This window comes from Thunnus albacares, chromosome 11 (assembly GCF_914725855.1).
Source record: "Thunnus albacares chromosome 11, fThuAlb1.1, whole genome shotgun sequence".
In the NCBI taxonomy this organism is placed as follows: domain Eukaryota; kingdom Metazoa; phylum Chordata; class Actinopteri; order Scombriformes; family Scombridae; genus Thunnus; species Thunnus albacares.
In genome coordinates, this window is record NC_058116.1 from 15,462,681 (window position 1) to 15,476,825 (window position 14,145).

Genomic DNA, 14,145 nt, shown 5'->3' on the forward strand with positions numbered 1-14,145 from the left:
TTCTGCAGTGATTACCGCTTTAATAGAAATGTACAGTTAACCCATTACGCACAAAACAAGCATCACCATAACAGATTCTCCCATCAGCACTTAAGCATTACTCTTCCTGTTACGAGTGCAGGGCTGATAAACACAAGCAGCAGTTAAGATAACCTCCACCTGCCATTACAATGAAGAAGAAGATCTCAACCATTGATTATTTTGAAACAATATCATATAATCAGAGTCTGTCCTGGTGCAGGTCGTATGAAGTACGTTTCAAAGATGAATGACACAAAGGTTAATTTCATGTCATTCTGTGTAGAGTATCACTTCTGAACAGAAAATGCAGGCCATAACTCTATTACCACTTCAGTGGCACCTTCAACCATTCCTACTTAACAGTGTAAGGCAGAAAATGAGCCAAAGAGACTGGAGCAGAGCGAGAATGTGCTTTAACAGGATAAAATGATTTACAGGTATGAGATTCCCATTAGAGTGTGCTAATTGTTTCCACACCATTAGTGACAGTTATCTAATGAAGGATATTTAACCAGGCGCTGTAGTATATCACACAGTTCCTCTCGGTTTAGAAGTGAGAGGCAGTGGACCCCAGTCTATGCCCTTTCTACCTGCACCACCTCGGCAGCATGCAGATCATTGGGCCATTTCTATAGGATATCCCGAGTAAAGCAAACATGTTTTTTAACATTTAAAACTTTTAGTAGATTTACAAAAGGCTTAGCAACTTGTAAAAACACAAGCATAAATTTTCCAACTAGAAAAAAAAAAAGGCACAAAGATGGATCCCTTGGAGGTCAATTCATGTCTGTGTAAAATATGTACATTTAAAACAATGTAAAATACTGTGGATCTAAACAAGCTTATTTTTGCAGCAGGTACGATTCAGCTATAAAAAAAAGTGATTTTTACAGGCTCAGGAATATGTACATCCAAAGCTGATCAGACAGGTCGCCAATTTATGGTTGACACATTTCAGATTTTTTTTTGTGCTCTAACTTCGTAACTAATCAACCATGTCTTTATGTAAAGGCTAAGCGCTTGGGGAAAAAAAAAAAAAAAAGTAGGAAAAAATACCAGAGAACAAATGCAATGCAAGCTTTAAGTGTGTGCACATCTCCTCCAGATATGCATCAATGTTTAAAAAAATATGAAATTTCACAAACAAGAACATTAACCGTTGTGTTCTAATGGCTGTAAAACTATGAATATGTTGTCTGTGCGAATGTAAAAGTGGTCACAGAGCATGTCAGTCAGGTCCAGGGTCAGTTAGAGCAGCTTCTTCCGTCACACTTCACTTGTTACTCTCTTGTTCCATCTCCTTCTTCAAGCTGCAGAGAAGAAAAGAAGCTCAGTGTTAAAAACAGACCTTGAGAAAAAAAGGGGGAATGTATCACATCTTAAAATGCTCCGGTCACCTTTTCAAGTAGGCGTGCACATTGTCAAAGCCGTGATATTTCGCCAGGTAAACCAACACTCCAGTAGCACAGCGGCCTTCTCGGGCCCGACAGAAGCTGCAGTTACAGATCCCTCTGCATGGCGGGCACTGCCACTCCTATCGGGGGACGAAAAGAAACGAAGTCAGACCAACCCGACGCATTCACGTCCAAATGTGAGTAACAATATCATGTGTCAGTACTCACCGGATTCAGCAGAGCATCTCGGACCTCCTCTCCGTATCTGTTACGGAGACACGGGCCGCAGAACTGACCCCTCACCCCCACACACTCTGGATTACGACAGTTGGTTTTGGTGTCGATTGTTTTCTGACGGCACTGGTGGCACGTGCTTCCCTAAGAGAAAGAAAACGTTGGTTTTTTTTTTAATCTTCAGCAACAGAGCTCTACAAACAAATGCAGCTGCTCAAATATTCAGAGTTTCCGGTGAGTGTGGGACCTACAGTGGAGCTGTTGTAGACTTTCTCCCGCACGTTCTCGCAGATGTGCTGCAGCTCTGCCTCTGTGATGTCCTCCACAGGCCGCACTACATGAGGGATGGCCTTGGAACCGTTGAAGGAACGGCGACGGGGCTGTGGAAATAAATGCACTTAATTAGAATGTGATTCATGTCTGTATTTCAAGAGTTTTTTCTCTGATGTGAAAGCAGATAAAAGTGCAGCAGACAAGACAAATGTGACTCACTGGCTCATCCTCCTCTTCATAGTAGCGGCTTTTGCGAACCAGGTTGAACTTATCCTCAGGCTCCTCCTCTGGAGTCGGGCTGGGGGGTCCATCCACCAGCGTGCGGGACCGCGTGTGGGGTCGGGACTGACGCTCTGGGTTTCTCCTACAAGCTGCTGGAGTTCCCATGGACCGCCGAGGTGCTTGCCGGGGCTGAAGAGGTTCAAGTTGCACCAATTAATACATGGTACTGATAAACTGCCATGTGTCAGATGTGAGACAGCAAATCCAATAATTTACTTCAAAGTTAGATTACCGTAGTGGATGCTGACATTCGTCTCGGCAAGAGTCCAGACACTTTGTTCAGCTCTGCCATGAGCTTTGCAAGCTAAAATAAATAAAGAGGAGTGAATGAACAAATACAATTTGGGCAGTTTTGACCACATGGTGCACAAATGTGAAAGATATTGTACCATTTCTTTGTTCTCCTTTATGTTCAGAGCTCTCTTGTTCATGAAGTTCTCCTCTTCCTCAGAGTCGGAGTCCATTGCTTGAGGTTGAGGGAGTGGTTCAGATGAGGGCCTCTTCTTGCCCATCTTCCTGCTGGGGAACGTCATGGCAACCTTCAGGACGTTGGACTTGCGGCCACGTCTCAGAGGTTGAGAGTTTACTTTCTGTAAGAAGATGCATTTTATCGTTAGAGGAAACCGCAACAGTGTCTGATGAAGGTCTGAAACATTGTCACACTTGTACTTGTATTGTCCCCTTTTAACTCACCATGGCTTTCATCTGACTGTTGATCACATTCTCAAACCCGCTGCATGTATCTTCCTCTGATGTGGCCTCAAACACCTTTGATTTCTCTCCCATCCTCCTCGTCTGTCTTAAACTGCTCCTCTAAAAAAAAAAAAAAAAAAAAAAAGTTGCAGATGGTGCTGCAAAGAGCCTACACATTCACCACAATTTGATAGGATTTAATTTATGGAGAGACTTAGTATTGTATTGTTACCGTATTTGCAAAGCCTCCATCGGAGCCAAAGCTGTCGCAGCTGTCATCAGAGGAAGAGGAGGAAGTCTCCATGGGAACCAGCGGGACGCTGCGGAAGCTCCTCAAACTCATCCTGGTGGATGGAGGCTGGACTACTTGTTTCTATGAAGGATAAGAGGTACATTTAGAAGGGAGTGTCTGTTTTGTTTATTTAAAAAAGGGTGTTAGAGGGCAAATTCATCAGATATAAAGCTCTGCAGCACCTTAAACCATGAGGGTTGTATACTTTACTTAATAACACTTTAACCTGGAACGAGGGCAGTTTAAACTACATGGTCAACCTGCCACCTGAGATATTAAATTAACCATTTTGTCCATTTAAAAAAAAAAAAAAAAAAAAAAAAAAAAAATCAGAAAATTCAAACTGCTTGTTATTTCAAACAGTCCAAAAAACCCCAAAGAAATTCAGTGCACATCATAAAAGATAATATGCATACTTGAGAAGCTGGAATCAATTAATTTCTGGCATTTTTTTACAAAATAACTTAATCAGGTCAAATATGTTTGTGCCAGCCAGCTTCTGTTTCATGTCGATTGACTTTAAACGAGTAAGGTTAATGTTTCAGCTCAAGTTAAAGAGGACACACCCTTGAAGACAAACCCAGACAATGAACAAGGTAACCAGGTCATGCACACTTCAGTTTACTTAAAATACTCATTACTATAATTAACATTAATTTCAGTCATGCAAACTCATTAGTTACCCTTTTTTCTTAGTTACCCAAGAAAGACTACACAACATTAACACAAACTCATTTTATCATTGATTTTGCTAGTTTGACACAAAATTACATTATAGTTTATATTAAAACTTCTCATGTCTTTTTTGTGAGTGACGCTCCTCGACATTTTGTGTTTCGAGCCTGTAAACTTTTAAACGTTGAATCAACGTCGGTCAAGCGTTTAAAGGGAAAGATTTAAAAGTCCAGTTAACTGTAATAAAACATAACGATATAACAAAACAAGATAAAGCTAATAACGAGTCAGATTAATACACTTTCATGCTGTTTTTCTTACCTGGGAGCGGGTGGATGGCATGTTTTTCTTTTTACAAACTGTCTTACACACAGGAAACCACAGTCACACATGCAGCAGTTCTGCAGTGAACAATGCAGCTCCTGCAGCTGCAGCCAGTCCCAACTCATTCATTTCCCGCGCCACCGGAAAGTCCTCAAAGCTGCATAAAACACAGACAGACATGTAAACTAAATAATAAATATTCTGTACAACACTCCAAGCCAAACTCATGACTGTAACTCGTTGTTAACATTTTTAATTATGTTTCGCATTCCTCTGAATTATACAACTTCAGAAACTAATTAACTTCTGAGGTATTTATGAAATTAAAGCTGCGTGTCTTCCATGTACTTTTCCGTGGCGCGAATTTTTTTATTTCCACTTTGCATACAAGGCGCGTAAAATCTGGAGTACTCTCCAAGTTTTTCACAGACACTATGCCAAATATACACATTGATCACTTTATTAGGAACACGTGTGCAACTAATGCAATCCAATCCAACAGTTCTGCCATAAATTCTACTTTTACGAAGCTTATACATTTTCAGTTTTTGTTGACATTGTCAGAAGGGTGATAATTCAACTTTATGTTTATTATTGAGGTGGTAGTGGGTGCTCCTGGTGTATTGGAGTGCATTATATTGAATGGTGTTCCTAATATTTTGCCCTCCTCATGTATGTCAATGGAATGGACAAAATATTAGGAACACTTTTCAATATAATGCGCCCCAATACATCACTACCACCTCAATAATAAACATGAAGAAGAATTATCACCTTTCTGACAATGTCAACAAAAGCTGAAAATGTAAAAGTAATAGTAGAATTTATGGCAGAGCTGTTGTATTGGATTGCATTAGATTGCACAGGTGTATCTAATAAAGTGGTCGGTGAGTGCAGGTAAACATAATACAGGCAGATGTGGATATTGTAGAGTATGTTATGCTACACTGTCAGAAATATGAGGCAGAGAGAAGCCCTCTGATTCAAAACCTCAGAAAGATAATACTATCTTATATACTTTGATATTCTACAAAGGAAATCAGGACATGAGCTATCGAATCCTATGTCAGTATCTTTGACTAGCTAATTTTATTGAGAGGATATGAGGTTTTGTTTTGTTTTATGAATATTGTCAATAAGATAAGATAAGACTTTATTGATCTCCCAAGGGGGAAAATTTGTGGTGTCACAGCAGCCAAAATAGACAGCAAGATAAAAGTAACCATAGCCATAAACAAGAAAAAGTGCACGGCAGTATAGTAATAAAAACTGAACAAAACAATAGACATCCTGTTTCACACTCCAGACCAGCTGGTGGCAGTAAAGCACCAATTTGTTGTTTGCCAACCACCAATAAACCTCGAAGAAGAAGAAGAAAATCTTTTTCACAGGTCAAAGTTCATTTTGTGCACAGACACATGTTTATATGTGCTTAGTCATTTTCATCTTGTTGTATATATGAAACTTTGTTCAGACTTCAAAATCCATATTTCAGCTACATTTATGTGGGCTCAAGTTCAATTGAAATTGGAGATTTTTTTTGGCAAATGAGGCATAAAACAGGAAGAGCCCATGGAAATTGCATTTAGTAAAGGTGAATAAAAGAGAATAATGTTACAGACTGGCAACAAAATTTGGACTAGACAACAGCTTGACATCTTTATATAAACAGCATGAAGTGGACATGACCGAAGCATCAAAGCCAGGAACATAATAACAAGGTTGGGGCTGGGAAACACAAGACTGATTAAAACAACAAGCATCCATCTGGGTTATGTGACCATTGTCTAACAGTTGAACCAGGAGATAATGAAAGTCAGTGCTAAAAATACTGTGCAGAAAGAGATAGTGACACTAAGCAAATCAGCAAGTATGGATGGCAAGAAGGGAGTCTGGAAAATGTATTTAATGTCGGGTCTGAGCTATGATTATTATATTTTATGTTTTATTTATTTATACTTGAGGGAACTTGGCTGATAAACATATTCTTATTTTAAAGATGTTGATTTGCCATTAGATGGCAGAAAGAAGAAGAAACATAGTGAATATGAATTGTTCATTTTTATCATAATCCAAAAACAACAACTCTTTGAGCATTTGGTAACTTTAATAAATACACACAGAGCATTTAGGCTCATTTATATTAACTTGACAGCAGCAAGTTTATAAAAAACATAACTATATATACATCATATGCATCTGTGGGAATCTCTTGCACCAAGCAGTTCATTTTTGAGCATGTAAATAGTAGAAGTAATTCATGTGTAAAACCTTTTCAGTGCATACAAAAAGCTGTTAATTCATGTGTGGTCTACATTAACTTCTTCCACCACCAGCACCACGCCCTCCCCTGCCACCTCTCCTCGGTCGACCTCTGACTTGTTTATTGTCCTGACGTGGTAATCTTTTCTGACGCTCCACTTTGATCCACCCGCCATCACTGGCTTTGGTCTCCTCTTTTTCCTCACTGGGGCTTCCTGTCACAGACAATATACCTGGTATCATGGTTGGGCGGTTCTGCGGTGTGACACTGTAACTGTTGGACCGTGGCCTCCCTGGCTGGCGTGAAGTTCTGCTGGTTTTATTATGAATATAACTACCTCTAGTATTGCCCCTACCCTGCGCCCCTCCCACAGTTAACATGTTGCCAAAGTAACCGTATCTGCGATGGTCGTGCACTGCCCCGGCACTGAGTGGACGCTCTCGCTCTCTCTCTGAGGCGCTCTCTGACGTAGTGCTGGAGGGACTGCTGCCCTTTGACCCCAGATGGAGCGTTGAGAGCTTGGCCGACAGGCCGGGAGTTGGCGAAGAGCTGCGTGAATCATTCCAGTGAGACCCGTGGATGCGGTTTGGAGAGCGACGCACAGCTGCAGCATAAGAAAACTCCTGGCTTTCATGTACAAACAGGAACTGAGGGAGAGTGCGGGCATCAGAAGTAGTAAGGGCAGTCAGAGCAGCAGTTGACGGCAGTGATTTCTGGGTCATCATCTGCTTCTGCCTTACGTTGTGCATCCATTTGGGATCTATATCTAAAACAGAGCACATGCGTTGATAAAAAAAGTTAAATATATTGAATATACTGGTAAATATATTGATCATATCTTAAATTTATAGGGAATTCAACAGCAACCATCTTCATTTAACCAGCAGAGAAAAAACCTGATTGCAACTCTTCATGTCAACCAAGACAAGAATACTATAAACAAGACAATTACCAGAGTTAGACCTGCTCCTGGGGTTCCACTCAATGTCAGCTGGTGCTGTTTCGATGACCAGCTCCACAGTCTTGATGTCATCTTGTCCACCACTGAGACTCCATGTCACGGAGCAACTGTGTCTAGTAGACTTTGGTGATTTGACGTCATTCTATATTATGAAGTCAAAAGAAAACAAGATTTAAGGCTATTTAGCCAAGAAAAATGCTTATTCTCAATGCACAGGGTTTTGTGACTGAAATGGACATAAATTTAAAATGGGTGATGTGTAGATTTGCTTTGTGAGCTGCCTCCCACACCTGCTGAGATGACTCACCTCATAATTGACTGTATAGTCCACTCTCTGGTTCTGTTGTATTCCAACGATCCATTTGTCCATCACAAAAGGTGGCTGCATTGCAATAACATTGGTGCATTAAAAAATCAGACTATGGCAACCACAACAGAATAATCCTATAGTTAAAATGCACCCATTGAAGTCAGACAGTGTTTAGCGTTGATTAAAACATGAAGGAAGAGTACAAATAAAACAATAGGATGCTCTTTGTAGCTTATTCAGGAAACGTGTTTCTGACGACACCTTAGTCATCCGCAGGACTTCCACATCCTGTCGGTTGGCATTAAAGATGACATCTTTGATGTAGGTGACTGCAACGTCATCTCCATCAAGTTCCAAGTACATTTTCCATTTGCAGTCCTTCAAAAAAAAAAAGTTAATTGTGAGACACTGTAGGTTTTCTGGTAAAAAAAAGTTAGTAATTGCTCTGTTCTGTGTGGAGAACTTGGTTACTTTTGTATATAAACCAACAGCACAACCTAGAGGTAGTTTAATGGCAGTGGCAGGTTAGTGGCCACAAAGCATCATATTGTGGGAAAGGACAGAAATTCTAACATATAAATAGATATAAAAATATGATAAAAATAAATTACAAGGGGTCAAAAAAGGAGTAATAATATCAAATACAATTTGTATACATTATATAAGCAAAGTAAATGCATTGTGAGACACCTTATTTAAAAACAGATCTTAATGGAAATTAATTCTCCTCCTTACTATACAAATGTCCCCTACAGTGCAGTGAGAACTGTGACATTTTATAAAAAATTTTAGCAGAGAGAAAGAAACAAATTGCAGCAATAGCAATTATTTTTAAGCAGACACTCTAAAATTCCTTGTCAAACGTTTGATGTTTTTATTCTTAGCTGAATCCAAGATTAATTTCTTGGAACAGGAGATTGGTTGATTTTAGATGACAAGGTTGAAAACCTTTTTTTTTTCCTCATGCGTTGCTGCACGCGGCACACATCAAATCCTCACTAGGAGGCACAAATCGGAACAATTCCCCAGCCCTCTTCTCCTGCATACTGAATGCTGACGAAGCAGTAATGATTCTGCCAATCCCCAAAAGCCGGCCACGAAGCCACAGGTCACTGCTTAACCACACAGGGTTCATGGCACAGGCCAATCCATTGTGTGGTGATCACAGAGAAAGACATCAGAGGAGTGGCACTAACACACTCGTCTGAGGAGCCTTCGCCCTCTCCTACATCGTCCCCAGGGGCTGGAAACAGCTCAAAAGGGAAGCTCCAGCAAGCCTCTGGCTCAGAAACACACCAGTGGCCCCGCGCTGGCCCTGTGTCGGCCCTGGACGGTCGCACCGGGGCTCCCAGGTCCATGCTAGTCTAATCACTCCAGCAGAAACAATGTCTGGTAATGATGCCTAGGACCCGAGTGCATCTAATGACAACTCATACATAATTCAGCACCTTTCACTTGGCTGCACGGTGATATCCTCATTAGTAGGGAACCCTCAGTGGCTGTCAGATGGTGGCCGCACAATCGCAGGCCCTCATTTTGTCTTTGAGAAGTGCAGCTGCTTCCATGACATCGCCAGCAAAGAGGGGCGAAGAAAAAAAAAATGCAGTGCGGGTTTGTTTTATTTAGTGCAAAAAACCTTCCAGTTTGTAAAAACAAGGCTGACACGGAACCTGACACCAGGCAGGGGAAAATAATTAGCTCTCATTTTCTCAGCCTCCTGTTTCCTTCTCCCTGCTGTGTTTTCTACCCACTAAACCACCACATGTCAGAAGAAATGGGAGGCAATTAGCAGGCTCGTTTCAGCCCTGCCGAACACACTGAAAGAGGACTATTTATGATGGGACAATGAACAGCTGAAAGATTAAATAACGTTTGCCTTTTAAAAAGAAAATGACTTCTGGCTAAATGGGCTATTTTTGATTAAATTCAAACAGCAAGTGAAGAGCCACCCTTTCTCCACAGTTTGAGACCCTAACAAAGGGCTGTGAGCAAGTCGAGGTGGATGTGATACATGGCTGAGAATGAAATGTTTATTTGTCTGCTTTTGTACATGTCTAGTGATGCCTGCAATGGTCAGTATAACAGCAGTCATCATGAATCCGCAGTACAAACAGCTTTAGTGCGAGAAGCAAAAACATGATTCTGTGCATCTAGAAAGTAATGGTTATTACCAAACCCATTCAAAATGTTAACCATTTATAATCACCCTGATTAAAGTAGATGCATTTATTGAATGATGAGTTATATGAGGTGCTCACAGATGTAGAATATGTTGTTGGAGTCAGTGTCTGTGTGTGTTGTTCAAGTACAAACTTACAGACTTTCCAGTCCCTGGTTTCCAGTGGTACCCAAACACTAGTTCCAGATTTACAGTTTTACTCCCTTCAACCTCTGTTTCCAGCTCATCCTGAGAAGAAAAGGCCCAAATCTGCATTGAAAACCAGAAACAACTCTTCCAAAGGATAAAAAGGAGAAACTTTATAAGCAGTCTACCTTCAACAGCGGTGGGAAGTGGACGAGCCCGAGGTAATCATTAGTTAGCTTTTCAATTTCACTCTGTGAAAGAGGAAATGTAAGACTGACTGTTATTCCAAACATCAATGAGCACAGATTTTATACTATTAATGACAAAGAATTTGTGGATTGTTTATAAGTTGACAGTTGTGGTTAATGGTTAACAAAGCCTTGCCTTAAGGTGCATGATGTGACCTTTAGACCTGACTCCCATTTCCCGCATGTCGTTCTCTGTGAGTAATAACAGAGTCTTTCCGGTGATGTGATTTTCTCTAAACAGGTCGGCATACAGCTGCATGCCACATGCACTCTCCCCTAAGACAGAAAAGGAGAACAACAACATCAGTTCACAAATAAAGAGTCTGAATCTGATAAAGTCTGATTATAGATGATCTTGCATTGTGCTGCCTATAAAGTGAATGAACAAACCTGCACCGAATATTTGCTGCATCCAGAAATACTGAAGGAATAAAACGGTCACATATTAGTTTTTAATAGCAATGTTATTAAAATATGAGTCACTAGGGGCAGTAAATACACTGATACTGACCACATGCTCCTCTGTCCAGGTATAGATGTCAAGAGTGGGCAGCAACTGTATAGACACAAAAGACAAATAAAAGTAGCAGCAATAGAATATGGATGGACACTGATAGCATGTGTGTGTGTGTTCATGACGGACAGATATTAAAGTAAAAAAAATCACAAAACTTAAGTAAATGTTATTAAAATGGAAAATAGCCATGTTTTCCATGTTTTTTAAGCCATCACTTTCTTCCAGTTATTGTGCTGTGCGATTAAGACGCCTTGCCTCTAATGGTCTACATCAAACCAAAATGTCCATCTGACTGATCTAACGGGATCTATTTGAATGAAAAATCATTTATAGCTCATTAAATGTAATCAGGCAGAAAGTTATCAGCCAAAATAAAGATTTCATCATTGTGATCGTGAGACTGGTGTGTAATGACAGAAATAATGCCATGTAAAATTGGAGGAATGATGACTAACTGAATGAGTAATCCCTATTCACTGTCTTCTTCCCACGACATCTGATAACAGCTCAGATTATGAACTGAATGCTGGCTTCAATAGACAGTCGCTGCCATACATTTCAGTGCAGCCTCATAAAGCCACTCAGCCCCGCGGCGTTTTCCGCCTCCTCCGGTGCCGCTGTTTGGAAGTAAACAGATTCAGATGCCAAAGTCTCACTGAAGTGACTAAACATCACTCTTCAAGCTGCATATTCTATTTCACAAATTAACTGCTTGCTTCTTTTATTAAGATACATGGCATGGTGTTGACAAAAGGTACCTAAATCTCATATTTTTAAACGGGGGCTGTGTTTTTGTGTTTGTGTTTTTGTGTGTGTGCTCAAGAAAGAAGCAAGATTTTGAGTTGGGTTTAGTTCACACAATCCTGCCCCCATGTGGACTAAGTGGATGATGGGTAACCAGGCCATGGATACTGGGAGTCACAAAGTGGCAAGAAGTTAATATCACAAAAAGCAGCAAAACAAAATCCCTTGTGAAGAAATATATATTTTACAATTGCATAAAAAATTGTATCAGCCACTTTTTGCTCTGTGTCCTATCAAAAACAGTTTGGTAATAATAATAATAATAATAATAATAATAATAATAATACCATATAATTCTCTTGAAACATTTGTCCTTTCATCAATATTTGTTCATGTATGGAAAGTAATAAAAACAGTCTAAGATAGACAGAGAAGCAGAGAGTTGAACGATTTATTGACAAACAGTGAAAGATGCAGAAAAATAAGTCACATCATGAAGCTGCTACTTGTATGATTTTTCGATGGAAGCTCATGGAGACAACTAACAAGTGTGGAAGTTGAATGTTTCAGAATGCCCAAAGGGGCTGGATTTTTCACACAGGGAAATGTAAGTGTTGGTAAGAGTCTGCGGTAATTGTTATGTCTAGTCAAGTACATCTAGGGTGATGACACAAGAGTACAGGCAATGTTTGAATAGGAGTATTAGCTCATGGCAGGAAGCTAACAAGCAACAACACAGCAGTACAGAGGATTACATCCTCATGAGACTGACTAATGATAACAAGCGAAGGGGACAATTTAATGGGCTATGCTCAAGGAAGCATATCCTTCCCCCAGATGAAGCATAATACCTAACTGAACACTCATGCTAATACGATTTTCTCTACTATAAAGTGCAGATCCTGAGGCTAATATTGGTTAGGATTTAAAATGCTGTTTCTATACTGTCTATAGACAGGAAGTATTTACATTGAAATCTGTATTGTGAATTACTTGGTTAAGCCATGTGCAATTAAAGCCGATTAAAGTGCGACTTCTGATGAAGGCCGCTCGTGCAGAAACATTATTATTAATTATTATAATTATTATTATTTTGGCCTCAGTATTAAGTATTTCTTTTTCAGTAAAAAAAAAACATAAAATGAGGGAATGAAGCTGACAGTCACACAGCAAAGTCCCTCTCCTGCTGTTTTGAACTGGGGTCAGTCAGAGGAAAAAACATGTACTTTCTCATTTCAGTAAGAGACTGCGTTCAACAACTGCACTCCACCACATCCAGTACAAATTGGCCAATCTTAATGTCAGCAAAATGTCACTTCATCATAAAAGCCTGGCCTTCTCCAAGCAACTGGCTCACGTGGCTCTTTCTTCACAGCATGGCACTATACACCCAGTACATTAGGCATACAGTAAATTACATCCATAATATCCATAGGTGGGGGGGTTTCAAATATATTCTGTAATCGTGACAACGTTTCTGTGCCACGTTGAGCTTTTTTCTGAATGGACATCATGGATAAAACTTGTCCAAAGCAGAGGAGATAGTGTGCCAAGATGTTTTCCAGAGACAAAGTAATGAATATTGAAATGACAAAATAATCAACATAACTTAACAAGTAATTCATTAAGAGATAGTTCTTCCACAACACCAATCATGCATTAGTTGAGATCACAGTGATTGACAGATGCACTGAACAGCGGAGCGGCTTATTCACTGTCGTCAGACCAAGTGAGGCGTCCCGTCCCCAGAGTCATGTTGATTTTGTGTCCCTCTCTCACACAGCTGGACTTGGAAGAGTTCTGCTTGGCCTGCATGTTGACCTGCATGCCCGAGTGCAGGACTGGCCTCCCAGAGTCCGGGGAAAACATGTCCTCAAAGCCTTTCATAAAGGATCGCAGATTCACGTCCTCGTTACCGGAGGCTGAGATCTGACATGACATCTGTGAACTGTTTGACTCCTCCGTCTTAGACTGATAGAATGACTTAGCGCTTATCTTTTTTGTCACGGGTAAGAAGAGCTGAGAGGCAGAGACAGGTGGAGAGAGGGGAAAAGAGGGGTAAATATAAAAGAAGAAAGGATAGAAAAGCAATCAGTTTCAAACACCACAGAATAAAGTGTAAAATAAGAAAAGTGGATCATTTTGAACCCAACCCGAGATGTATTTAGAAAGCTAGATGGTAAAGAGAACTACCAGAACAGAACAGCAGAGGAAAGAGGATAAGAGAAGAAGGAAAATACAGGAAACGATTTCAGTGTACTTGATTCAACGGTTTTGTTAGATTAAAGAAATGGTGCGATGCTGTGACAGCTTCTACAATATCTATACTGCATACCGCTGTGGCAATCGGTCACACGTAATTCAACAAAACGACTGCATATCATTCACAGAAACACATGTGAAAACAACGGACAAAAGAACATAGACTACATAGCTGTGTGTGATGTTAGGGATGGTGTACACTGGTGGCGTACACACAACCTTCTGTGCATGCAGAAAATAAAATTGGGAGAATTCAGAGCCGTGAACTGCAGGTCAGAAACCGGACGCACATAATTCAATATGAATTCTCATGAGGAATGCAGCATTCACTGTGCATCATGATGCAA

At 40.3% G+C, this 14,145-nt stretch overlaps 2 protein-coding genes and 1 long non-coding RNA gene across 4 annotated transcripts in view; 1 reads left to right on the forward strand and 2 right to left on the reverse strand.

Moving 5' to 3' along the window:
* On the reverse strand, window positions 1-4,296 carry cdca7a (cell division cycle associated 7a). Its single transcript, XM_044366802.1, has 10 exons — window positions 4,186-4,296; window positions 3,130-3,270; window positions 2,898-3,017; window positions 2,594-2,794; window positions 2,437-2,508; window positions 2,142-2,333; window positions 1,901-2,029; window positions 1,644-1,793; window positions 1,419-1,555; window positions 1-1,331 (listed from the first exon to the last, which is right to left on the reverse strand). Exons 1-10 carry the CDS (start codon window positions 4,204-4,206, stop codon window positions 1,295-1,297), a joined length of 1,200 nt encoding a protein of 399 aa, XP_044222737.1. The 5' UTR covers window positions 4,207-4,296; the 3' UTR covers window positions 1-1,294.
* LOC122992836 overlaps window positions 3,200-14,145 on the forward strand; it is a 13,541-nt gene continuing 2,595 nt past the window's right edge. The window contains exons 1-2 of the long non-coding RNA XR_006406150.1: window positions 3,200-3,286; window positions 10,124-10,248. This is a non-coding gene — a long non-coding RNA (uncharacterized LOC122992836). The remainder of the gene's footprint in view (window positions 3,287-10,123; window positions 10,249-14,145) is intronic.
* Window positions 6,277-14,145, reverse strand: part of zak (sterile alpha motif and leucine zipper containing kinase AZK) — a 25,289-nt gene continuing 17,420 nt past the window's right edge. The window contains exons 12-20 of one of the 2 annotated variants that reach the window (XM_044366800.1): window positions 10,787-10,831; window positions 10,666-10,696; window positions 10,412-10,551; window positions 10,216-10,278; window positions 10,040-10,129; window positions 7,984-8,100; window positions 7,720-7,794; window positions 7,404-7,554; window positions 6,277-7,217 (exon numbers count right to left, since the gene is read on the reverse strand). In XM_044366800.1, coding sequence (XP_044222735.1) covers window positions 6,505-7,217; window positions 7,404-7,554; window positions 7,720-7,794; window positions 7,984-8,100; window positions 10,040-10,129; window positions 10,216-10,278; window positions 10,412-10,551; window positions 10,666-10,696; window positions 10,787-10,831 — 1,425 coding nt within the window. In that variant the 3' untranslated portion in view covers window positions 6,277-6,504. Of the gene's footprint in view, window positions 7,218-7,403; window positions 7,555-7,719; window positions 7,795-7,983; window positions 8,101-10,039; window positions 10,130-10,215; window positions 10,279-10,411; window positions 10,552-10,665; window positions 10,697-10,786; window positions 10,832-11,973; window positions 13,556-14,145 lie in introns of those variants that run through there. The other variant, XM_044366801.1, reaches the window with a different exon arrangement.